General features: G+C 40.3%; 1 protein-coding gene across 1 annotated transcript; it reads right to left on the bottom strand.

The window, feature by feature from the left end:
• Positions 1-13,882: 13,882 nt before the first annotated feature.
• LOC136311729 (syncytin-1-like) lies at positions 13,883-15,334 on the bottom strand. Its single transcript, XM_066240826.1, has one exon. The coding sequence runs from the start codon at positions 15,332-15,334 to the stop codon at positions 13,883-13,885; it is 1,452 nt and encodes a 483-aa protein (XP_066096923.1).
• Positions 15,335-19,734: the final 4,400 nt, after the last annotated feature.

Genomic DNA, 19,734 nt, shown 5'->3' on the forward strand with positions numbered 1-19,734 from the left:
CTATTACTCTGGCTTCTAAAGCAGGCAGACAGTTCAATTTCTGTTCTCTAGAAAATATTTTTCTGAAAAACATTTACAAAGAATAAAGAGTTATGTGTATAAAACATTGTCATATAAAAGTGACTTTATTCTATTTGTTTCAACCCAAGAAAATATACAAATGGATTTTCAATAATTGTTATAATCAGTGCTTCAAATAGAAACTATGCCTTTATGAGCATTCATTATTACAAAGATTAACTAAAAGTATCACTACTTAGAGAATGGTGTTTACAGTATGATTTATTTCTTTTTAAAATTTTATTTAGAAAATTAACTTTAACAGGGTGACATTGATCAATAAGAGTATGTAGGTTTCAGGTAAACATTTCTATAGCATTTGAATTGTTGATTATGTTGTATACCCATCATCTAAAGTCAAATCTTTTTCCATACCTTATATTTGTCCCTCTTTACACCCTTCCCCTCATCCCCTACATCTCCTCCCATCCACCTCCTCCACATCCCCTTCCACCTTGTAACCACTTCACTTGTATCCATGTCCAAGACTCTCAGTTTTATATCCCACCTATTGTGAAATCATACAGTTCTTAGCTTTTTCTGATTTATTTATTTCACTCAGTATAATGTTCTCAAGGTCCAGCAATGCTGTCATAAATGTCACCATGTCATCATTTCTTATGGCTGAGTAGTATTCCATTATATATATGTACCACATCTTCTTTATCCAATCTTCTATCGAAGGACACTGTTGGTCAAATAAGTTTGTAAAATATGATTTTTATGTTTACTTGCTTATAGTTTGCATTGGGGGCTGGGCAGCCACGTGTGTGCTTGCCCTCAGAACAGGTCAGTTGATTGCAAATTGCAGATTGCATTCCTGCTTGGGAAAGGCCACTGTTTTGCTATATTTGCTGGTGTAGAGGTTTTCGCACCAAAAAGTTTTAAAAACAGAGCAGAAGGAGAAGAGGCAGAGGAAGCTATATTTGCAGAGTGAGAGCAGAGAGAATGCAGAGTGCTGAGGGAGAAGCCATGTTGGCAGGGAAAAAGAAGGTGTGCAGATGAAGAACCAGAGGTGAGGGGCTTTTGTGAGCTCTGCTGAGACTGGTGAGGCCTTTGAATCTAGGAGGAACTGAAGAAGATTCTCCTGGTTGTGGAACCAGATAATGTGTCAGGGCTTTGTGAGCTCTGAATGAAGAGAGAAGTATTTCCCTGTGTGTTTGCTTGTCAGCCAGTGCAAGACTTTAATTAAGGAATGGCCCACAATTTTTTGGCTCCACTCTTTCTTTACCATCTGCCTGAATTCAATGAGAACCTGCATGTACATGGCCATGACAGCCATGGCCCCTGGCCATACAGACACTTTAGTTGTTTCCATGTCTTGGCCACTATGAAGAAAGCTGCAATAAACATAGGCAGTGCATGTGTTTTTACATACAAATATTTTCGAGTTTTGAGGATAGATACCGAGTAGAGGAATTGCTGGGTCATATGGTAATTCTATTCTTAATTTTTTGAGGAACCACCATGCTTTCTTCCATAATGGTTGTACTAATTTGCATTCCCACCAGCAGTGAATGAGAGTTCCTTTTCCTCCACAACCTCTCCAACACTTATTACCTGTCTTGTTGATAATAGCTAATCTAACAGGTGTGAGGTGGTATCTCATTGCAGTTTTGATTTGCGTTTTTCTAATAGCTAGTGAAGATGAGCATCTTTTCATATATCTGTTGGCCATTTGTATGTCCTCTTAGAAGTGTCTGTTCAGATCCTCTCCCCATTTTTTAATTGGATTTTTTGCTTGCTTGTTGCTGAGCTTTGTGAGTTCTTTATATATTTCAGGTATTAACCTCTTATCACAGCTGTTGTTTGAAAATATCATCTCCCATTCAGTTGGCTGCCTATTTGTTTCACTGTCAGGTTTTTTTGTTGTGGTTTTTTTTGTTGTGGTTTTGGGATTTTTTGGTTGTTGTTGTTTTGTTGTTTTTTTTTGTTTGTTTGTTTGTTTGTTTTGCTGTGCAGAAGCTTTTAAGTTTGATGTAGTCCCATTAATTTTTTTTATTTTTTTGCCTTTACTTCCCTTGCCTTTGAGGTCAAATTCATAAATTATTCTCTATGGCCAAGGTCCATGAGCTTAGTACCTATTTCTTCTATTTAATTCATTATTCAGATCTTATGTTTAGGTCTTTGATCCATTATGTATTTTTATGCAGGGGGCAAAACTGTAGTCAAGTTTTGTTCTTTTGCATGTGGCTTTCCAATTTTCCCAGCACCATTTATTGAAGAGGCTTTCTTTACTCCATTGTATGTTCTTAGCTACTTTATCAAAGATAATTTGTCCATATATGTGTGGTTTTATTTCTGGGCTCTCTATTCTGTTCTATTGGCCTGTATGTCGGTTTTTCTGCCAATATCATGTTGTTTGGATTATCGTGGCTCTACAGCATAATTTGAAGTCAGGTGATGTGATACCTCTGGTTTCATTCTTTTTTCTCAGGATTGCTTTGGCTATTTGGGGTTATGGTTTCATACAAACCTGGTAATTTTTTTTCTATTTCTTTAAAAAATGACATTGGCATTTTGATGGGGATTGCAATAAATCTGTATATTGCTTTAGGTAATATGTCTATTTTAAATATGTTGATTCTTCCAATCCATGAACATAAAATATTTTTTTTATTTTATTGTCTTTTTCAATTTCTTTCAATAATGTTTTATAGTTTACAGTATATAGGTCCTTCACACCCTTTGTTAAGTTTATTTCTAAGTATTTTGTTGTTATTGTTGTTGCAATTGCAAATTTTTTTTTTAGTTCATTTTCCAATGTTTTATCATTGGCGTATAGGAAAGCAGTGGACTTTTGTATATTGATTTTGTATCTTGCAGCTTTACTGTATTGGTTTATTGTTTCTAATAGTTTTTTGGTAGTCTTTGGAATTTTCTATATACATGATTATGTCATCTGCAAAGAGTGATACCTTTATTTCTCCTTTTTCAATATGGATGCTTTTTATTTCTTTCTCTTGCCTGATCACTGTAAGAACTGATCACTGTTCAGAACTGTTGAATAAGAGTGGAGAAAGTGGGCAGCCTTATCTTGTTCCTAATTTTAGAAAAAAAAGCCTTCATTTTTAAAAATTTAGTATGACATTACTTGATGGTTTGTTATATTTATATATAGCATTTATTATGTTTAGATATTTCCCTCCTATTTTGATTTTATTGAGTGTTTTAAACATTAAAGTGATGTTCTATCTTATTAAAAACTTTTTCTGCATCTATTGATAGGATCATATGATTTTTGTTCTTTGTTTTGTTGATATGCTGTATTATGCAGATTGATTTCTGTATGTTGAACCATCTTTGTGCTCCTGGAATGAATCCCACTTGATTGTGATGTATTATTTTTTAATGTGTTCTTTTAGTTGATTTGCTAGTATTTTGTTTAGGATTTTTGCATCTGTATTCATTAGAGATCTTGGTCTGTAGTTTTCTTTTTTTGTGTTATCTTTGCCAGATTTTGGTATAAGGGTTATGTTGGCCTCATAAAATGTATTGGGGAGTACTGCTTATTCTATTTTTTGGAAGACTTTGAGAAGGATAGGTACCAAATCTTTTTTGAATGTTTGGTAGAATTTACTAGAGTAGCCATCTGGTCCTGAACTTTTGCTTCGGGGAAGGTTTCTGAAAATTGTTTTTATTTTCTCTCTGCTTATAGGTCTAGTGAGGTTTTCCACTTCTTCATGACTCAGTCTAGAAAGATTATATAGTTCTAGAAATTTATCTATTTCCTCTAGGTTGTTGAATTTGGTAGCATATAATCTTTCATAATATTCTACTATGATTCTTTGTATATCTATGAGGCCTGTGGTAATTTCTCTTCTTTCATTTTGGCTTTTGTTTATATGAATCGTTCCTCTTTCTTCCTTAGTGAGTTTAGCCAGTGGTTTGTTGATTTTATTGATATTTTCAAAGAACTAGCTCTTTGTTACATTAGTTTATTCTATAGCTTTTTTGTTCTCTATTTCATTTAGTTCTGCTCTAATTTTTAGCATTTCCTTTCTTCTGATGACTGGGTTGACTTAGTTCTTCTTTTTCTAGTTTTTTAAGGTGTAATGTTAGGCTGTTTACTCAGGATTTCTCTTATTTCTTGATATAAGCCTGTAATGATATAAACTTCCCTCTTACCACTGCTTTTGCTACATCCAATAAATTTTATGTTATGTTGTTATTTTCACTTGTTTGTATATATCTTTTGATCTCTGCTTTTATTTCTTGTTTGATCCAGTCATTTTTTAGAAGTATGTTGTTTAATTTCCTCATTTTTGTGGGTCTCTTTACTTCTTTTTTACAGTTGAATTTTAATTTCAAAGCCTTATGTTTGATATAATTTCAATCTTCCTGAATTTGTTGATGTTACTTTTGTGGCCCAACATATGGTCAATCCTTGAGAATGTTTCATGCATACTGGAAAAGAATATATAATTTGATGTTTGGGGATGAAATGTCCTATAAAAGTCTATTATGTTCATTTGGTCCAGAGTGTCATTTAAAACCAATATTTCTTTATTGATTTTCTGTTTGGATGAGCTATCTAAAGCTGTCAATGGTGTTTGAAATCTCCAAGTATGATTGTGTTTTGTCTGCTTATATTTTTAGATTAGTTAGTAGATGTCTTATATATTTTGGTGCTCCCTAGTTTGGTGCATATATATTAAGAAGTGGCCTGACCAAGTGGTGGCACAGCAGATAGAGCATCAGACTGGGACACAGAGAACCCGGTTTGAGACCCAAGGTCACCAGCTTGAGTGCAGGCTCATCTGGTTTGAGCAAAACTCACCAGCTTGGATTTAAGGTCACTCAGTCTTCTGGACCCCCTTGGTCAAGGTATATTTGAGAAGGCAATCAATGAACAACTAAGGTGCCGCAATAAAGAATTGATGCTTCTCATCTCTCTCCCTTCCTGTCTGTCCCTTTCTGTTACTCTCTCTTACTCTCTCTGTCTCTGTCACACACACACACACACACACACACACACACGCACACACACACACAAAAGAAGTGTTATGTCTTCTTGATACAGCATCCCCTTTATAATTTTTAAATATCTATCTTTGTCTCTGGTTACCTTTGTTGTCCTGAAGTCAGCATTGTCAGATATGAGTATGGCTACACCTGCTGTTCCTTGGATATTATTGTTTTGTAGAATCATTTTCCAACCTTTTTCTTTGAATCTACTTTTGTCCTTGCAGCTTAGATGTGTATCTTGAAGGCAGCATATGGTTGGTTTTGCTTTTTGATCCAATCTGATACTCTGTGCCTCTTTATTGGTGAGTTCACTTCATTTAAATTCAGGGTAATTATTGACACCTGAGGATTTTCTATAGCCATTTTATGTTTTGCTTTCTGGTAGTTCTGTATCTTATTTGGTTCTTCTCTTTTTTGTTTCTGTCAGTTGTTTTTGTTTGGTGGTATTCCATACTTCTTTCACGTGTTTCTTCTTTTTTTAAGCTGTGTGTTAATGGGTGAGCACCATTAAGTTATTAAGAGAAAAACACTTATATGTACAAAAGTCCTTTGTTTTATGAGTGCTTCTGCATTCCATTCTCCTTTGCTATTGCAGATCTTTATGTTATTGTTGTCACAGATTGTTCTTGTTTTTATTGTGACCTCACTGGAGCTTTTATTTGTAGTTCTGATTTATTTTGTTCTTTGTATCTAATTGAATAACCCCCTTGGGTATTTCCTGCAGTGTGGGGTTTTCTGGTGATATATTTCCTCAGCTTCTGTATGTTTGTAAAAGTTTTTATTTCTCCTTCATATTTGATGGATTTGGTATTCTTGGCTGGTAAATTCCTCTCTTTCAGTACTTTATATGTTTGGCTTCAGCTTCTTCTGGCTTGTAGAATTTCTGTTGAAAGTCTAATGATAACCTAATGGGCTTTCCTTTATATGTTATGTTCTTTTTTTTTCCTAGCTGCCTTGAGGATTCTTTCTTTGTCATTGATTTTTGACAATTTTATTACAATGTTCCTTGGAGTAAGTCTGTTTGGTTGTGGTAACAGCATTCAGTTTGCTTCTTGGATTTGAGGCTCTAATTCTTTCCATAGGCTTAGGAAATATTAAATTATTTGTTTGAATAGACTCTCCATTCCTTTCTCCCTCTCTTCTTCTTCTGATATACTGTATCCACTATTCTTATATTGCTCTTTCTGATGGAGTCAGACAATTCTTGTAGAGCTCTCTCAGTATTTTTAATTCATGAGACTCTCCTCTTCTCCCTGTAGCATCTCTAGTTGCCTGTCTTTGATGTCACTGATTCTTTCCTCTATCTGGCTTGTTCTATTAGTTAAACTTGCTACCTCAGTCTTCAATTCATGTATTGAAATCTTTATCTCTGTTTTTAAAGTTATATTCTCCTTGGTGATTTATTCATTTTGTTCATTAATTTGTTTTCTGAGCTCATTAAGTTACCTATTGGTGTCTTCTCTCATCTCATTAAGTATTTTCAGAACTTTAATTTTGAATTTTCTATTATTTAACTCCAAAGTTTCCATGTGATTGAGATTTTTTTCTGAAAATTTTTTATTTTCTTTCTTAACTACATCTCTGTCTTGTGTAGCAAAAGTATTCAATTTCTTCTTCCTTAATGGCATTTGAGAGTGATATGTTAAGAACCCTAACAAAAATTTAAAAAACAACTAAAAAGATGAAAAATTAGGGCTGACCAGTGGTGGCACAGTGGATAAAGTGTTGACTTGGAATGCTGAGGTCTCCAGTTCACAACTCTGGGCTTGCCTGGTCAAGGCACATATAGGAGTTGATGTCTCCTGCTCTTCCCCCTTCTCTCTCTCTCCTTTTCTTTCTTTGTTCTTCTCTCTATATATATCCTCTCTTTCTAAAAATGAATAACATCATTTTAAAAAGATGAAAAATTAAAATAAAAAATACAGTAAAATTTTTAAAGTTATGATAAAGAAAGAAAAACAGATAAAAAGATCAAAAGCAAAAACAAAATACCCACAAAAAAAAGAATAAAAAAAGAAAATAAAATTTAAAAGAGAAAAAAGAGTAAAAAGAAAAAAGGGAAAAAGAGGGAAAAATGAAAAATAAATCTCAGTTTTGAGAGGTTTCTTTTAGTAGGTGTTGCTGTATTGCAACTTTTAGCTCTGTGAATTTCCTGGGTTGTCCTCGGATGAAAGGTTTTTGTTGCAATGATATAGGTGGGGCTGCAGTAGTGTTGGTGGGTGGGGTGTGTTGTGATGGTTTTACAATTCTAGCAATGGCTATTGCAGGCCTCCATGCACTCCTTCCCATGTCTCAACAGACCTGGGGATTGGATATGGAGCACTTGTTCTTCAAGGGAGAGAGTGGCACTGGAGAGCTAGCTGTGGCATTTGTCTCTGCCACTCTCTGTACTGCAAGATGAGGGAGGTGGAATCTAGGAGGCTGCACTTTAGCTTTCTGTCTTTGCCAAGTGTGGCTGCAGGCAGGCCACAGGAACACTGGGCATGACCCTGTGCTCTGGCTGCTTTGGTTTATCTCCTCTTCTACCCCCTATGTCTCACTGTTCCTTCTGGCAGAAGAAGACCCAGTCACTCTGTATTCCCCTCTCTGTACCCCTCAGACAAAATCCAGAGAGCCCAAGCTTCCCTCCTCCCTATAGTCCAGCAGAGAAAAAAAAAACAGTCACTCCAAGTTTGTCTCCTCTCCTCTCCAAAGTCCACCACAATTGCATTTTGTCTTTTGCCCCACTTCTCACCCTGTCCCACCTTTAGTCCGTTCAGTGCATGGATATTTCAGGCACACCTGCAAGCCCAGCTGGGGTTCCTTCTCTGCATTATAATTATTCAATTTGTTAAAATTTCAGGGGAAAGATCAGGAGTATCTCTCATGACACAATTAATCTGTCATCATCTCTACAGTATAATTTATAATAGAAATTTCATAAACCATTAGTCTCAACTGAGAAAAAAAATATTGACTTCTGAAAAACATCTTGAAAGACAGCCAGATTTATTCTTGATTCCAAATATTTTATTTTATTAGTTGACATGTACTACAAGATAAAGCATGGGGCTTTTTTATTCCATAAACCTTTACAGGACATCCACATTTGCAGGACATTTTTCTAGGGACTGCAAATACAGTAACAGAGAAAGCAGGAATGCCTCCCCTCTAGGAGTTTTATGCTGAGGGCAGAGTGGGGAAGACATACAAACAGACATGTCACATGCTATTCACTAGAAAACTATAGGTGCTGAGAGAATAAAGCTGGGAAGGAAGATTAAACACACTGGGGAGATGGAGGTGGCTAGTAGAAGCTTTATACATGAGCAACATCTGAATGAAGGAAAAAATGTCTTATAAAAACAAGCAGAGTTTTGCCTATAATGCCCCCCACCCCACCCCCATAGCAGAGAAGCCCTGTTCAAGGGCCCATTTCATGCCCTCTGCTGATTCAACACAGAGAATGGACAGTTAAAAAGAATTGCCAAGGAGGAATCAAAACAGTACTGCTAAAAATGAACAGTTTTTAAATCTTTCTAAAGTGTATCAGATTTTGGACTGATTGGCTCTCCTCCTCTGACAAACTAACTTTTCACATTGTTTTATCCTCTAATCCAGGGGTCCCCAAACTTTTTACACAGGGGACCAGTTCACTATCCCTCAGACCGTTGGAGGGCCAGACTATAAAAAAAACTGTGAACAAATCCCTATGCACACTGCACATATCTTATTTTAAAGTAAAAAAACAAAATGGGAACAAATACAATATTTAAAATAAAGAACAAGTAAATTTAAATCAACAAACTGACCAGTATTTCAATGGGAACTATGCTCCTCTCACTGACCACCAATGAAAGAGGTGCCCCTTCCAGAAGTGCAGCGGGGGCCGGATAAATGGCCTCAGGGGGCCGCATGTGGCCCGCAAGCCATAGTTTGGGGACCCCTGATCTCATCAAATGTCACCATCTCAGAGATGTCTTCCCTGAAAGGAGCTAAGCTGCACAATCTCTACCCCTCTTCATGTCCATTGCCCATTCTTTCTCTTTCCTTTGTTTTGCTTTGATTTCCTTTGAGGCCTTTATCATTCCTGAAATTCTGAAGGATATTTCTTTACCTGTTTTATCTCTTCCATATAGGCAGCACACAAGGTGGATTTTGTTTACTCCTCTCCCCAGCACCTAGAACACAGCGTGCAGGAGAAGCTGCTCAATAAATATGTAGGGAGTCAATGAATTGATGTGAATCAGATCAGACAGAAATGAAAGAATAAAGTATTGGAGCTGGCAGAATCAGGAGATATATATATATATAGATATATATATAGATAGATATATATATATAAATTAAGCTTGACCAGGCATGGTGCAGTGGATAGAGCATCAGACTGGAATGCAAAGGACCCAGGTTCAAAACCCCAAGGTCGCTGGCTTGAACATGGACTCATTTGGTTTGAGCACAGCTCACCAGCTTGAGCGCAGGCTCATCAGCTTGAGCGTGGGATTGCAGACATGACCCCATGGTTGTGTGATAAGGTGCCAAGGAATTGCAAAATTGTTAACATTAGTATTTTAAAAGGAAGAGTCAAGCCCCCTTACCCCTTCTTTCTGAGGAAGAAAAAACAAGAAGAGCTTACAGGGGCAAAAGTCAGCTAGTCATAGTTTAACTAGTTTCTATAGTTCTCTGGAAGGACTGACGCCACTTGCTAGAGAGAGCAAAAAAGATAGAGCCTATCTGAAAACCCCTTCCTCTTCTCTTTTCTTAGTAGCCTTCAGAAAACAATGTTTATATACCTTAATTAAAAATTCCTACACTAATCCTGACTCACTCTCCCATCCTGGAGTCAGGAGAGTGAGGTATACCTGTAGAGAAAGGGCTCATGAGCCCCCCCCCCCATTTCCCCATGAACACCTGTATTCTGTAACATTTTATGTGCTTTCTAATAATCATCATTTTGAAATTCTTTGTGTGTACAAAACTTGTAAACTAAGCAAGTGGGGACTAGCTTTAGACTTTGTAATAAGCTAACCCCAACACTCTTAGCAAAAGTAACTTCATTTAGCTTCTCTCCTTATTCTAAACTAAACATTTTCCACTATTGTGGTGACAGAGATAGGTTGTAAATCCTAGAAGGTTTGGGAATGTCTTTGTCAGGTATGTAAAACATTCATCACTACTGTGTTATCTTATGGTCTTAGTGTGTAGGAATGTTTTTTCCTTTTGATAGATTCTATAGATAAATGTGGCAACAAGACAGCAAAAACTCAATAAGCTTGTTAGTAAATGACTTGTGTACCATGCTCCCCTTCTTTTTCCCCCCAAGCAGTATGTGATTATGTCTATAAATCCAGTCTCAGAGCTATATTCTGGACTGTATAATTTGGGTTTGATAATGCTCCATGCATGTTGTCAGTTTAATAATAAAACTCCTTCTAAAATTTCTTCTGTAAACTGCCTTGGTGTCTCTGTGGAACTCATGAATTAAATTATATTACAACAGGCCTGACCTGTGGTGGTGCAGTGGATAAAGCATCAACCTGGAAACGCTGAGGTTGCCGGTTCAAAACCCTGGGCTTGCCTGGTCAAGGCACATATAGGAGTTGATGCTTCCTGCTCCTCCCCCCTTCTCTCTCTCTCTCTCTCTCTCTTTCTCTCTCTCTCTCTCCTCTCTATAATGAATAAATGAAATCTTTAAAAAAATTATATTACAACAGTTGCTGTCTTGAGCCCAATGTTGCTGGCTTGAGCCCAAGGTTGCTGGCTTGAGCAAGGGGTCACTCACTCAGCTGTAGTCCCCCCCTTATAAGTCAAGGCACATATGAGAAAGCAATCAAAGAACAACTAAGTTGCTACCACAAAACTGATGCTTCTCATCTCTCTCCCTTTCTGTCTGTCTGTCCCTATCGGTCTCTCTTTCTGTCTCTCTCACAAAAGAAAAATAAATTAAATGTAATGGGATGACATTGGTCCATAAGAACATATAGGTTCCAGGTGAACATCTCTATAGCATTTGAACTATTGATTGAATTGTGTGCCCATCACACAAAGTCGAATCATTTTTCACCACCATATATTTGTCCCTCCTTACTCCCCTCCCCATGTAATATTTGGGATATATTTTTACTTTAAAAAAAAGAATGTTTGTTATTTATCTGAAATTCAAATTCAACTGAGATCTTGTACTTTATTTAACAGCTCTACCCCTAGATATTTTATTTTTTGGGCAAAACACACCAAACCATGATACATTCACTTTCATGCTTAATGTGGTCAGGAGGTGGCATGACAGGATAGGAAGTAGATCCAGCAGAATTAAGGTCAGGTAGTAGTGCTGGGACCATGAGGCTATTGAATGTTGATTTTAAGAAACTCACTTTCTTGTTTGCCATAAACAAATATGATTTAGTTAAGTTATGTGTTCATTAAATACTATGTGCCAAGCACATAAGTTATTTCACAAGGAACAAACTTTCTTCCATCCAACTTTTTACTTTTACTTTACTGACATCTTGCAAATTAATTACCTTCTCAAAAATTTTTATCTAGTCATTCTTGCACAAAATCATGAAAAAAAATGAGCTTTTGCTTTGCATTGTTTTGCTTAAGGGTGAATGTCTCTATGGACAAGAGCTACACACAAAATGAGTCTTTCCATCTGACTGTGCCTGAAGGAATTTTCTCTACCCTCTTCATAACACCCTTGCACTAACTTAAGATCATTTTCATGACTGTGTAGGGTAGCTATGTATTCATCAGCACTACGTGTTGTTATTAAAAATACATTTATTTCCACTGTCATCGCCTCTTCTGGCAAATGTGATTCTTTATCCCTTGAGTTTACAAAGGGGCATTTTAAACCTGACTGCCTTTCTTTCTTGTCTATATCTTTTTCTATATCTGTTCAATTGGCAGCATTTAGTAACATTGGGTTGCTTTGGGTTCTACAACCCACCTATTCCACACCCTGTGTCTGTCATGAGGCAAATGAGCAGGTGTGACATTTAAGCAGCATAAATTTATTAGTAATCTCCCACAAGATTAATACACTTTGAATCTCTCAGTAGAGGTCTGTACTTTCATTCTCATACTTGACAGTGAAAATGATGAGATTAGAAAAGCCATTTGAAGGAGGGAGAAAGGATAGTTCCCTAAAGAACTAAAAATGGTGCCCTCAATACACCATCGAGGAACAAATTGAAATGAACAAACCAAGTTTTTTGGTTGGACTTTGACTATTTTGTTGTTTTGACTTTGGGGGCAGGTGTTATGGGTAAAATGTACTCTCCTTACAGGTAATTGCTTTGAGCTCTTTTCCTGGGCAGTTGCTGAAGTGGTAGAAGGTCCTTATGTCTGAGAAGTCTTTTTCTAGGGTCATTGGGCCCACCTTATCCATCTGGAAGTTCTGACAAGGAACAAAGGGCCCACTGGTATCAAAGGAATTGAGGCAGAGTCAGCTAAGAGGTAGAAGGAAGAAAATGGCCATCAGGTACACTGCAGGGGAACAGGAGCCCAGGCAGCCTCTCCAGCTCCTGTCCCTAAGGCTCTGTAGAGGAAACACTGAGATCCACCCCCACCGCCCACAGCAGCCTCTCTCCCCACAGGGGGCTGCATTCCCCCAGGGCCCAGAGAAGACCTTCTCACTTTAAAAGTTTAAACCCTGCAACAATGCAGTTATAGTTGTCTTGTCTACCATAGTAAGTTTACTGTATAGTTTTACAACTTAAAAATTATTGAAGCTGTGAAAAAATTCAAGTTATGTAAATTACACTCATAAGCTTCAGGGTATGTGCGCCCAACCTGGATGACTGCCTTGCAGATCTCCTCACCCCGTCCTCAACGATGTGCAGAAACCCCTCTGCTTACTTATGTCTATAATTCCTGATATTCCTTGTGGGCCCAAGCCCACTAAGAGAGAAAATCCCAATCCAATCCAATTGGTAAACCCATGTATGACCAGTGGCTGCAGCCTCCATCACAGCCACCTGGCCCATGCAGGTTCACATTAGATCAGAGGTCCCCAAACTAGGGATTGCGGGCTGCATGTGGCCCCCTGTGGCCATTTAGCCTGCCCCTGCCGCACTTCCAGAAGGAGCACGTCTTTCATTGGCGCCGCAAAGCGTGGCATTGCTCATGTAAAGTACTACTGCCATTTTGTTTTTTTACTTTAAAATAAGGTATGTGCACTGTGCACAGGGATTTGTTCATAGTTTTTTTTTTATACTCCAGCCCTCCAAAGGTCTGAACTGATCCCCTGTGTTAAAAGTTTAGGGACCCCTGCATTAGATTCAAACAGACAATAATGAAACAATGGAGCCAAGAACTGGTAGGCCATTAGCTTTAATCCTAGCTTGCACCAGGTGGGCAAGAAATACACACAGTGGGAAAATGAAGCATCCACCAGGTATAATAAAAAACAAATGTCGGAGACTTTCAGAGGTAGGTATAGATGTAACTTTATTGGCCAGTTTCACCTGCGCAGGGGCGAGTTCCCTGATGTCCAGAGACACCGTACTCAGTAGGAGCTACAAATGGGAACCGCCCTGGGCACTTACAGCTAGTTCCTTATATATCCTAACTAAGCAAGCATAATACAGAAGCAAAAATAGCGGTTACTTATTTGCTAAGGGAGTTGCACATAGCATAGCAACAGGGGCTGGGTCTAGCTCATTGGCGAACTTCAAACATAAACTTCTGATAAGGGTCTCTAACCAATGGAATGCAAATGTTTGTCTTCCTTTGTTCTTAGCCTTACAGGGTCCCTATCCTTACCTCCCTGTCTCTGCATCTACACTCTGGCAATCCCAGCACACTTTCCTGAATCTAACAATTTGATCTTTTCTTGATCCTTACATTCCCTACTCCTGTTGGGGTATAATCAAACCCTTGATTCTTCATCAGAGGGAAGGAGGGTGTAGGGTTGAGACAGGACCATTAACTTAACAGTGTCTATACGATCTTTAACGAAAGCGAGTAGTTTATTTAAAATTATAGGGCCTAAGGATATAAGACACAGGAAGCCAATACACGGACCCAAAAGGGGAAGTAGGTATGGCAACATCCCATTAAAGCCACTCCACAAAGGGCTTTCGAAGAGTTCTCTTCTTCTTTTTACTAAGTCCTCCTGTAGTTTCTTTATTCTATCCCTGACTATTCCAGATTTGTTAACATAAAAACAGCATTTCTCCTGTAATGCCAGACAAATTCCCCCTTGCTCTGCAGTTAGTAAATCTAGACCTCTCCTATTCTGTAGGACCATTTCAGCTAAGGAATCTAATTGATCTTGTATGTCTTGGATGGACCGAGACACAGATTGGATGTCGTCAATCAACTGGTGTGATAATTTATTATAGGAGTGAAGGGCCACCCCTAGTCCAGCCGTTCCAGATGCTATTGCTCCAGTTACTCCTAGACCAACTAACAGGGGGATTAATGTAACCGCTCTTTTGAGCCGTCCACTAATGTAATCTAAAGTGGGAACAGGGACGGGTTCATCACCAGGGATGATGTCTATATCTGGCATTAAAGTTGCTAGTATGCAAACCCCGGTCCAATTCACAGGTAAATAGGAGAAAGCTAAATTACCTCCGCATAGCCATACCTTCCCCGTATCTGCACATAAGGGTGAACTGGAGTTGATGAACCGGCTGCAATTAGCAAAATCTGCCAATCCAACATCTATGTCTAAACTATTATTTTGTGGGTAACTGATTACACAGGAAACATTGAAAAACTCTAGGGGTTGAACTCTAAAAGGAATGTTGCCACTGCAGTTTCTATTTCCTAAGACAAGAGCAAGTGCAGATTCATTAACTGCGCAGGGGATTGCAATAGGTATTGGTGTGCCTAGAGTCATACAAAGCCAACAGTCAGCAGCCAGAATTGGGTTGGTAAGGTTCAGAGCCTTATAGGTAGCTAACAATATCTCAGAGGTTTGGGTATCCAAATCAACATCCCGGCCCTTAGGCAATGTTAGAGGGTGATAGTCTATTCTAGGGAACATGTTCTCAAGTATTTGCTCTAATTTCTTCTGGACTCGAAACTCTCGTACTGCATCTTGAGGCCCACCCCCATCTGAGATATGCAGCGGTAGCTCCCTGGTCCAGCACACTGGTTTTCCCGCTGTACCTCTACATGAGGCTTGCATATAGTGGTTTGTCCCAATATCTGGTGCTTTTTCTTCTCTGTTTCTTATTAGAATTGCAGTATATACTGTCAGATTGCCCTTAATGCATTCTTGTAATTCCTGATAGCAAGTGGAATGCATTTGATCATAAATGGTTTCGCACTCCCTGGGGCACGACTTATCCTTTCCTACGGTTGGTGGCATACTGTGAGGCTTTACACGACAGACCCAACGTTGTTCTAAACCCCCCGTAGGTAGCTGACTTTGTGTTCCTCGTGACCATCCCCCTGAATTTAAGGGTCTGCCTGTTTTAATATCCATAAGAGTGGGTATCCACCATTGATAAGTGAGGTAGGCTACCTTATTGGTGCAGTCTACTGTCCTTGTCCATTGCTCAGGTGGTACACTATATGTGCCACCCTTACACTAGCATGGGGGCCCATATAATTTTCTAAGAAATGTTTCAGGGTCTACAGGAGGTCCAAACCCACTGTTAGCAAAATCAAATAGTATTCCTAGGACACAAATGAAAATCTTAACCTTAAAGGATCCTTGGGGTCTGTATGTACTCTCCATCGCTTGGGATCAGTCTCTTGTTCACTGAGCATAGCGGGTTTCATGTGGGAGAGGTGAATCCAATAAGGTTTCTCAGCCACCTTGACTGCAGAGGGAGTGCTGAGTAAATGGTCCTTGCCACCGTGGTTCTAGGTTTCCTCGGCGGTGGTTAAGGATCCATACCCACTGTCCAGGGTCCGGTGGTGAGGGTCTCTGGGTGTTGCTTCCCGATTCTGCAATCCTTTGCTCCTGCAGTTCCCTTACTTCTCTCTGAATCTGCTGCAATGCCTGTAGGGACTTGAGGAAGTTATGATTAGACACCTCTATTTCCTCTCTGGTAAGCTGGGGAACCAGGGGAACTGGTTGTCCAAACATGAGCTTGTAGGGGGTCCACTTATTAATATAAGGTGTACATCTAACCCAGAATAGGGCAAAAGGGAGTAATTCTACCCAGTTCTCGCCGGTCTCCTCCTTCAACTTAATCAAAGTTTCTTTCAAAGTCCTATTCATTCTTTCTACTTGTCCTGAACTTTGAGGCCTGTAAATGCAATGCAATTTCCAATTAATTCCTAGCCTCTTAGCTAATTCCTGGGAAATCTTAGAGATGAAAGCTGGTCCATTGTCAGATCCTATAGCTATAGGGATTCCATATCTAGGGATGATCTCTCTTAGTAGAATTTTACAAACTGTGGAAGCGGTTTCACCCTTGGTAGGAAAGGCTTCCGTCCATCCTGTAAAGGTATCTATTAGCACAAGTAGATACCTGAATCCTGCCTTTCCTGGAGTCATTTCCGTGAAATCTATTTCCCACAATTCTCCTGGGCACTTTCCTCTATACCTAACTAGAGGGGGAAGCTTCTTATTAATAGCGTTGACCTTAGCACAAGCTTTACATCTAGAAACTATAGATTGAACTATATTTCTAATCTGGGGTCCCCCATAATACTTCTTAATTAGTTGTTCCATCTTATTTTGCCCTAAATGGGAACTTGCATGGATCTCCTTTGCAATTTCTCCTATTACTCCTTGGGGTAGGTATAGTCTAGTATCTGGAAGTTCTATCCATCCTTGCTTATTCTTTTTACCCCCTAGTTGCCTTCCCTCTTGCTCTTCTTCAGGAGCATACTTAGGGTTTGGAGGCAGCAAGGGTTGAGGCAAGAGTGGAAGAATGTCTGCAGTCCCTCTTTCCGCAGCTTCTCTGGCAGCCATGTCAGCAAAAACGGTTTCCTTGAACAATGGGAGAGTCCCCTTTTTGATGTCCTTTGCAATGAATTATGGCTACTTTAGAGGGAAGCCAAATGGCCTCAAGCAGTGCCAAGATCTCAGTTTTATTTTTAATCTCTTTTCCTCCTGCTGTTAGCAAGCCCCTTTCCTTGTAAATGGCACCATGAATGTGGGCAGTGGCAAAGGCATACCTGCTGTCCGTGTAGATGTTGGCCACTTTGCCCTCAGCTATCTGGAGGGCCTGTGTCAGTCCAATTAGCTCTGCTCACTGCACAGACATACCTTTTGGCAATGCCCTTTGCCACAAAACACTGTTCTGGGTGGTTACAGCTGCTCCTGCATATCTCTGTCCATCTCGGACATAGCTGCTTCCATCAGTGAACAGCGTGAGGTCTGCCTTCTCATAGGCCTGGTCCTGAAGGTCCGGTCTGGCCCCTGTGACAGTGTCCAGTATCTGTCTGCAATCATGGACCACTGTTGGGTCTGGCAAAGGTAGCAAGGTGGCAGGGTTTAGGGCTGCTGTTTTCAAAAACTGCATTGCCGGGGGATTCAATAGCTGTGCCTGGTACTGCGTCAGGCGAGCGTTTGAAAGCCATCTATCTGGTGGGGCTCGCAGCACTTGTTCTAGATAATGTTCTCCAATTATCTGGAGGTCCTGACCCAATGTCAGTTTATTAGCTTCTTTGACTAGGGTTGAGGTAGCAGCAAGTGCCCTCAGGAAAGTTGGTCAGCCAGACGCTACGGGATCTAGCCCTTTGGACAAGTATGCTACAGGCCTCTTCCATGTCCCAAGCTCTTGGCTAAGGATTCCTAATGCTACCCCTCTCTTTTCAGCAATGTACAGCTGAAAGGGTTTGGCCATGTCTGGCAAGGCCAACGCTGGGGCAGTCACTAGGGCCTCCTTCAATGCCTGGAAAGCTTTCCTTTTTTTGTCTGTCCAAATAAACTGTTCTTCCCTTCCCCTAGTCAGCTCGTGCAGTGGCCTGGCCAGTTCGGCGAACCCTAGTATCCAGAGTCTGCAATAGCCCACTGCTCCCAGAAATTCTCGTACTTGCCTCTTGTTAGTAGGTTCTGGGATTTGTAATACAGTCTGAATTCTTCGACTGGATAATGTCCTTTGTCCCCCTTGTAAGTTATACCCAAAATAACTTATGGTTTGGGTGACAATTTGGGCCTTCTTGGCAGAGACTCGATACCCCATCGGCTGGAGGTCCAGGAGTAAGTCTAGGGTAGCCTCTTTACATTGTCCTTCTTCTGCTGCAGCAATGAGAAGGTCATCTACATATTGAAGCAGTACAACTGATGGATGAGCAGCTCGAAACCCCTGCAAGTCCTTGCTCAGAGCCTCATTAAAGATAGTGGGGGAGTTCTTGAACACTTGGGGAAGCCTGGTCCATGTATACTGCCCCACTAGTCCTTTCTCTGGATCATTCCATTCAAAAGCAAATATGTCCTGGCTCTTGGGGGCTAATGGAATACAGAAGAAGGCGTCCTTCAAATCTAGTACTGAGTAATAGATATGAGTAGGGGGCAACGAGCTTAGCAAAGTGTAGGGATTTGGCACTGTAGGGTGAATAGTCTCTACCCGGGCATTTACTTCTTGCAGATCCTGCACCGGGCGACAGTCCTGGGTCCCAGGCTTCTGGACTGGGAGCAAAGGTGTGTTCCAGGCTGACTGGCATTTCCGGAGGATACCTGCCGCTAATAAGCGCTGCAAATGCTGTGCTATGCCTTGCTTAGCCCATGCAGGTATGGGGTATTGCCTTACCCGCACTGGACTAGCAGTGCTCAGCAACTGCACTATGATAGGTGGCTGATGGGCGGCTAGGCCTGGAGGGTTGGTTTCTGCCCACACTCTGGGCACCTGTTTCCGTAACTCCTCTGGGACCCCGATAGCTTCATCCTTACATTCCTGGAGGGCTGCTATCAAATATTCTTCAGATATGGGCACCGTTACCTCCAGACTACCTCCCTTGCTGTTCTCTCAAGAGCTGCTATCTTGTTGCTGGAAGGTGATGGTGGCATGGAGTTTCTGGAGGAGGTCTCAGCCCAACAGAGGGTAAGGACAGTCTGGAATGATTAGAAATGAATGGGTGATGGTGCCGCGGCCCAAATTAGTAATTCTTGCGGTGGCCCGTGGGTAAGTTACTGCTTTTCCCATTACCCCTACTATCTTTGTAGTTTCTTTTTGTATTTGTCCTTGAGGGCTTTTCAAGACTGAGTAGGTGGCTCCCGTGTCAACTAGGAAATCAGTGGGCTTTCCTTAGACTGTCAAGGTGACCATGGGCTCCTGGGAGCCAACAGGGCCCCATCAGTCCAATTGGAGCAGTACTTGCAATTCCCGCTCGGGCCTTTCAGCCCGCAGTTTAGGGCAATCCTTCTTCCAGTGTCCCTTCTCTTTGCAATATGCACACTGATCTTTGTTTATTTGCTTCTGCGGTGGGCCTCTCCCCTTGCCTTGGGGCTGCTGACCTTTCTTTCCCTTCCCTTCAGACTTGTGAGCGGCAAGGAGGATTTTTACAGCCGCTCTTCCTAATTCTGGGTCATCCCTGTTTATGTATACTTTCTGAGCTATTTCTAATAGCTTACTTCTATTTTCTCCTTCAAATCCCTCTAATTTCTGAAGCTTTCTTCTAATGTCTGATGCAGCTTGCGTCACAAAGGCTATATTCACCAACCTGCGATTCTCTTCAGCCTCTGGATCTATAGGGGTATATACCTGGTAGGCCTCCATTAGCCACTCTAAAAATGCAGTGGGGGACTCTTCCCTTCCCTGAATAACCTCACTTACCTTACTGAAGTTAGTAGGTCTCCTGGCTGCTGCC

This window comes from Saccopteryx bilineata, chromosome 8, assembly GCF_036850765.1.
Source record: "Saccopteryx bilineata isolate mSacBil1 chromosome 8, mSacBil1_pri_phased_curated, whole genome shotgun sequence".
Classification (NCBI taxonomy): Eukaryota; Metazoa; Chordata; class Mammalia; order Chiroptera; family Emballonuridae; genus Saccopteryx; species Saccopteryx bilineata.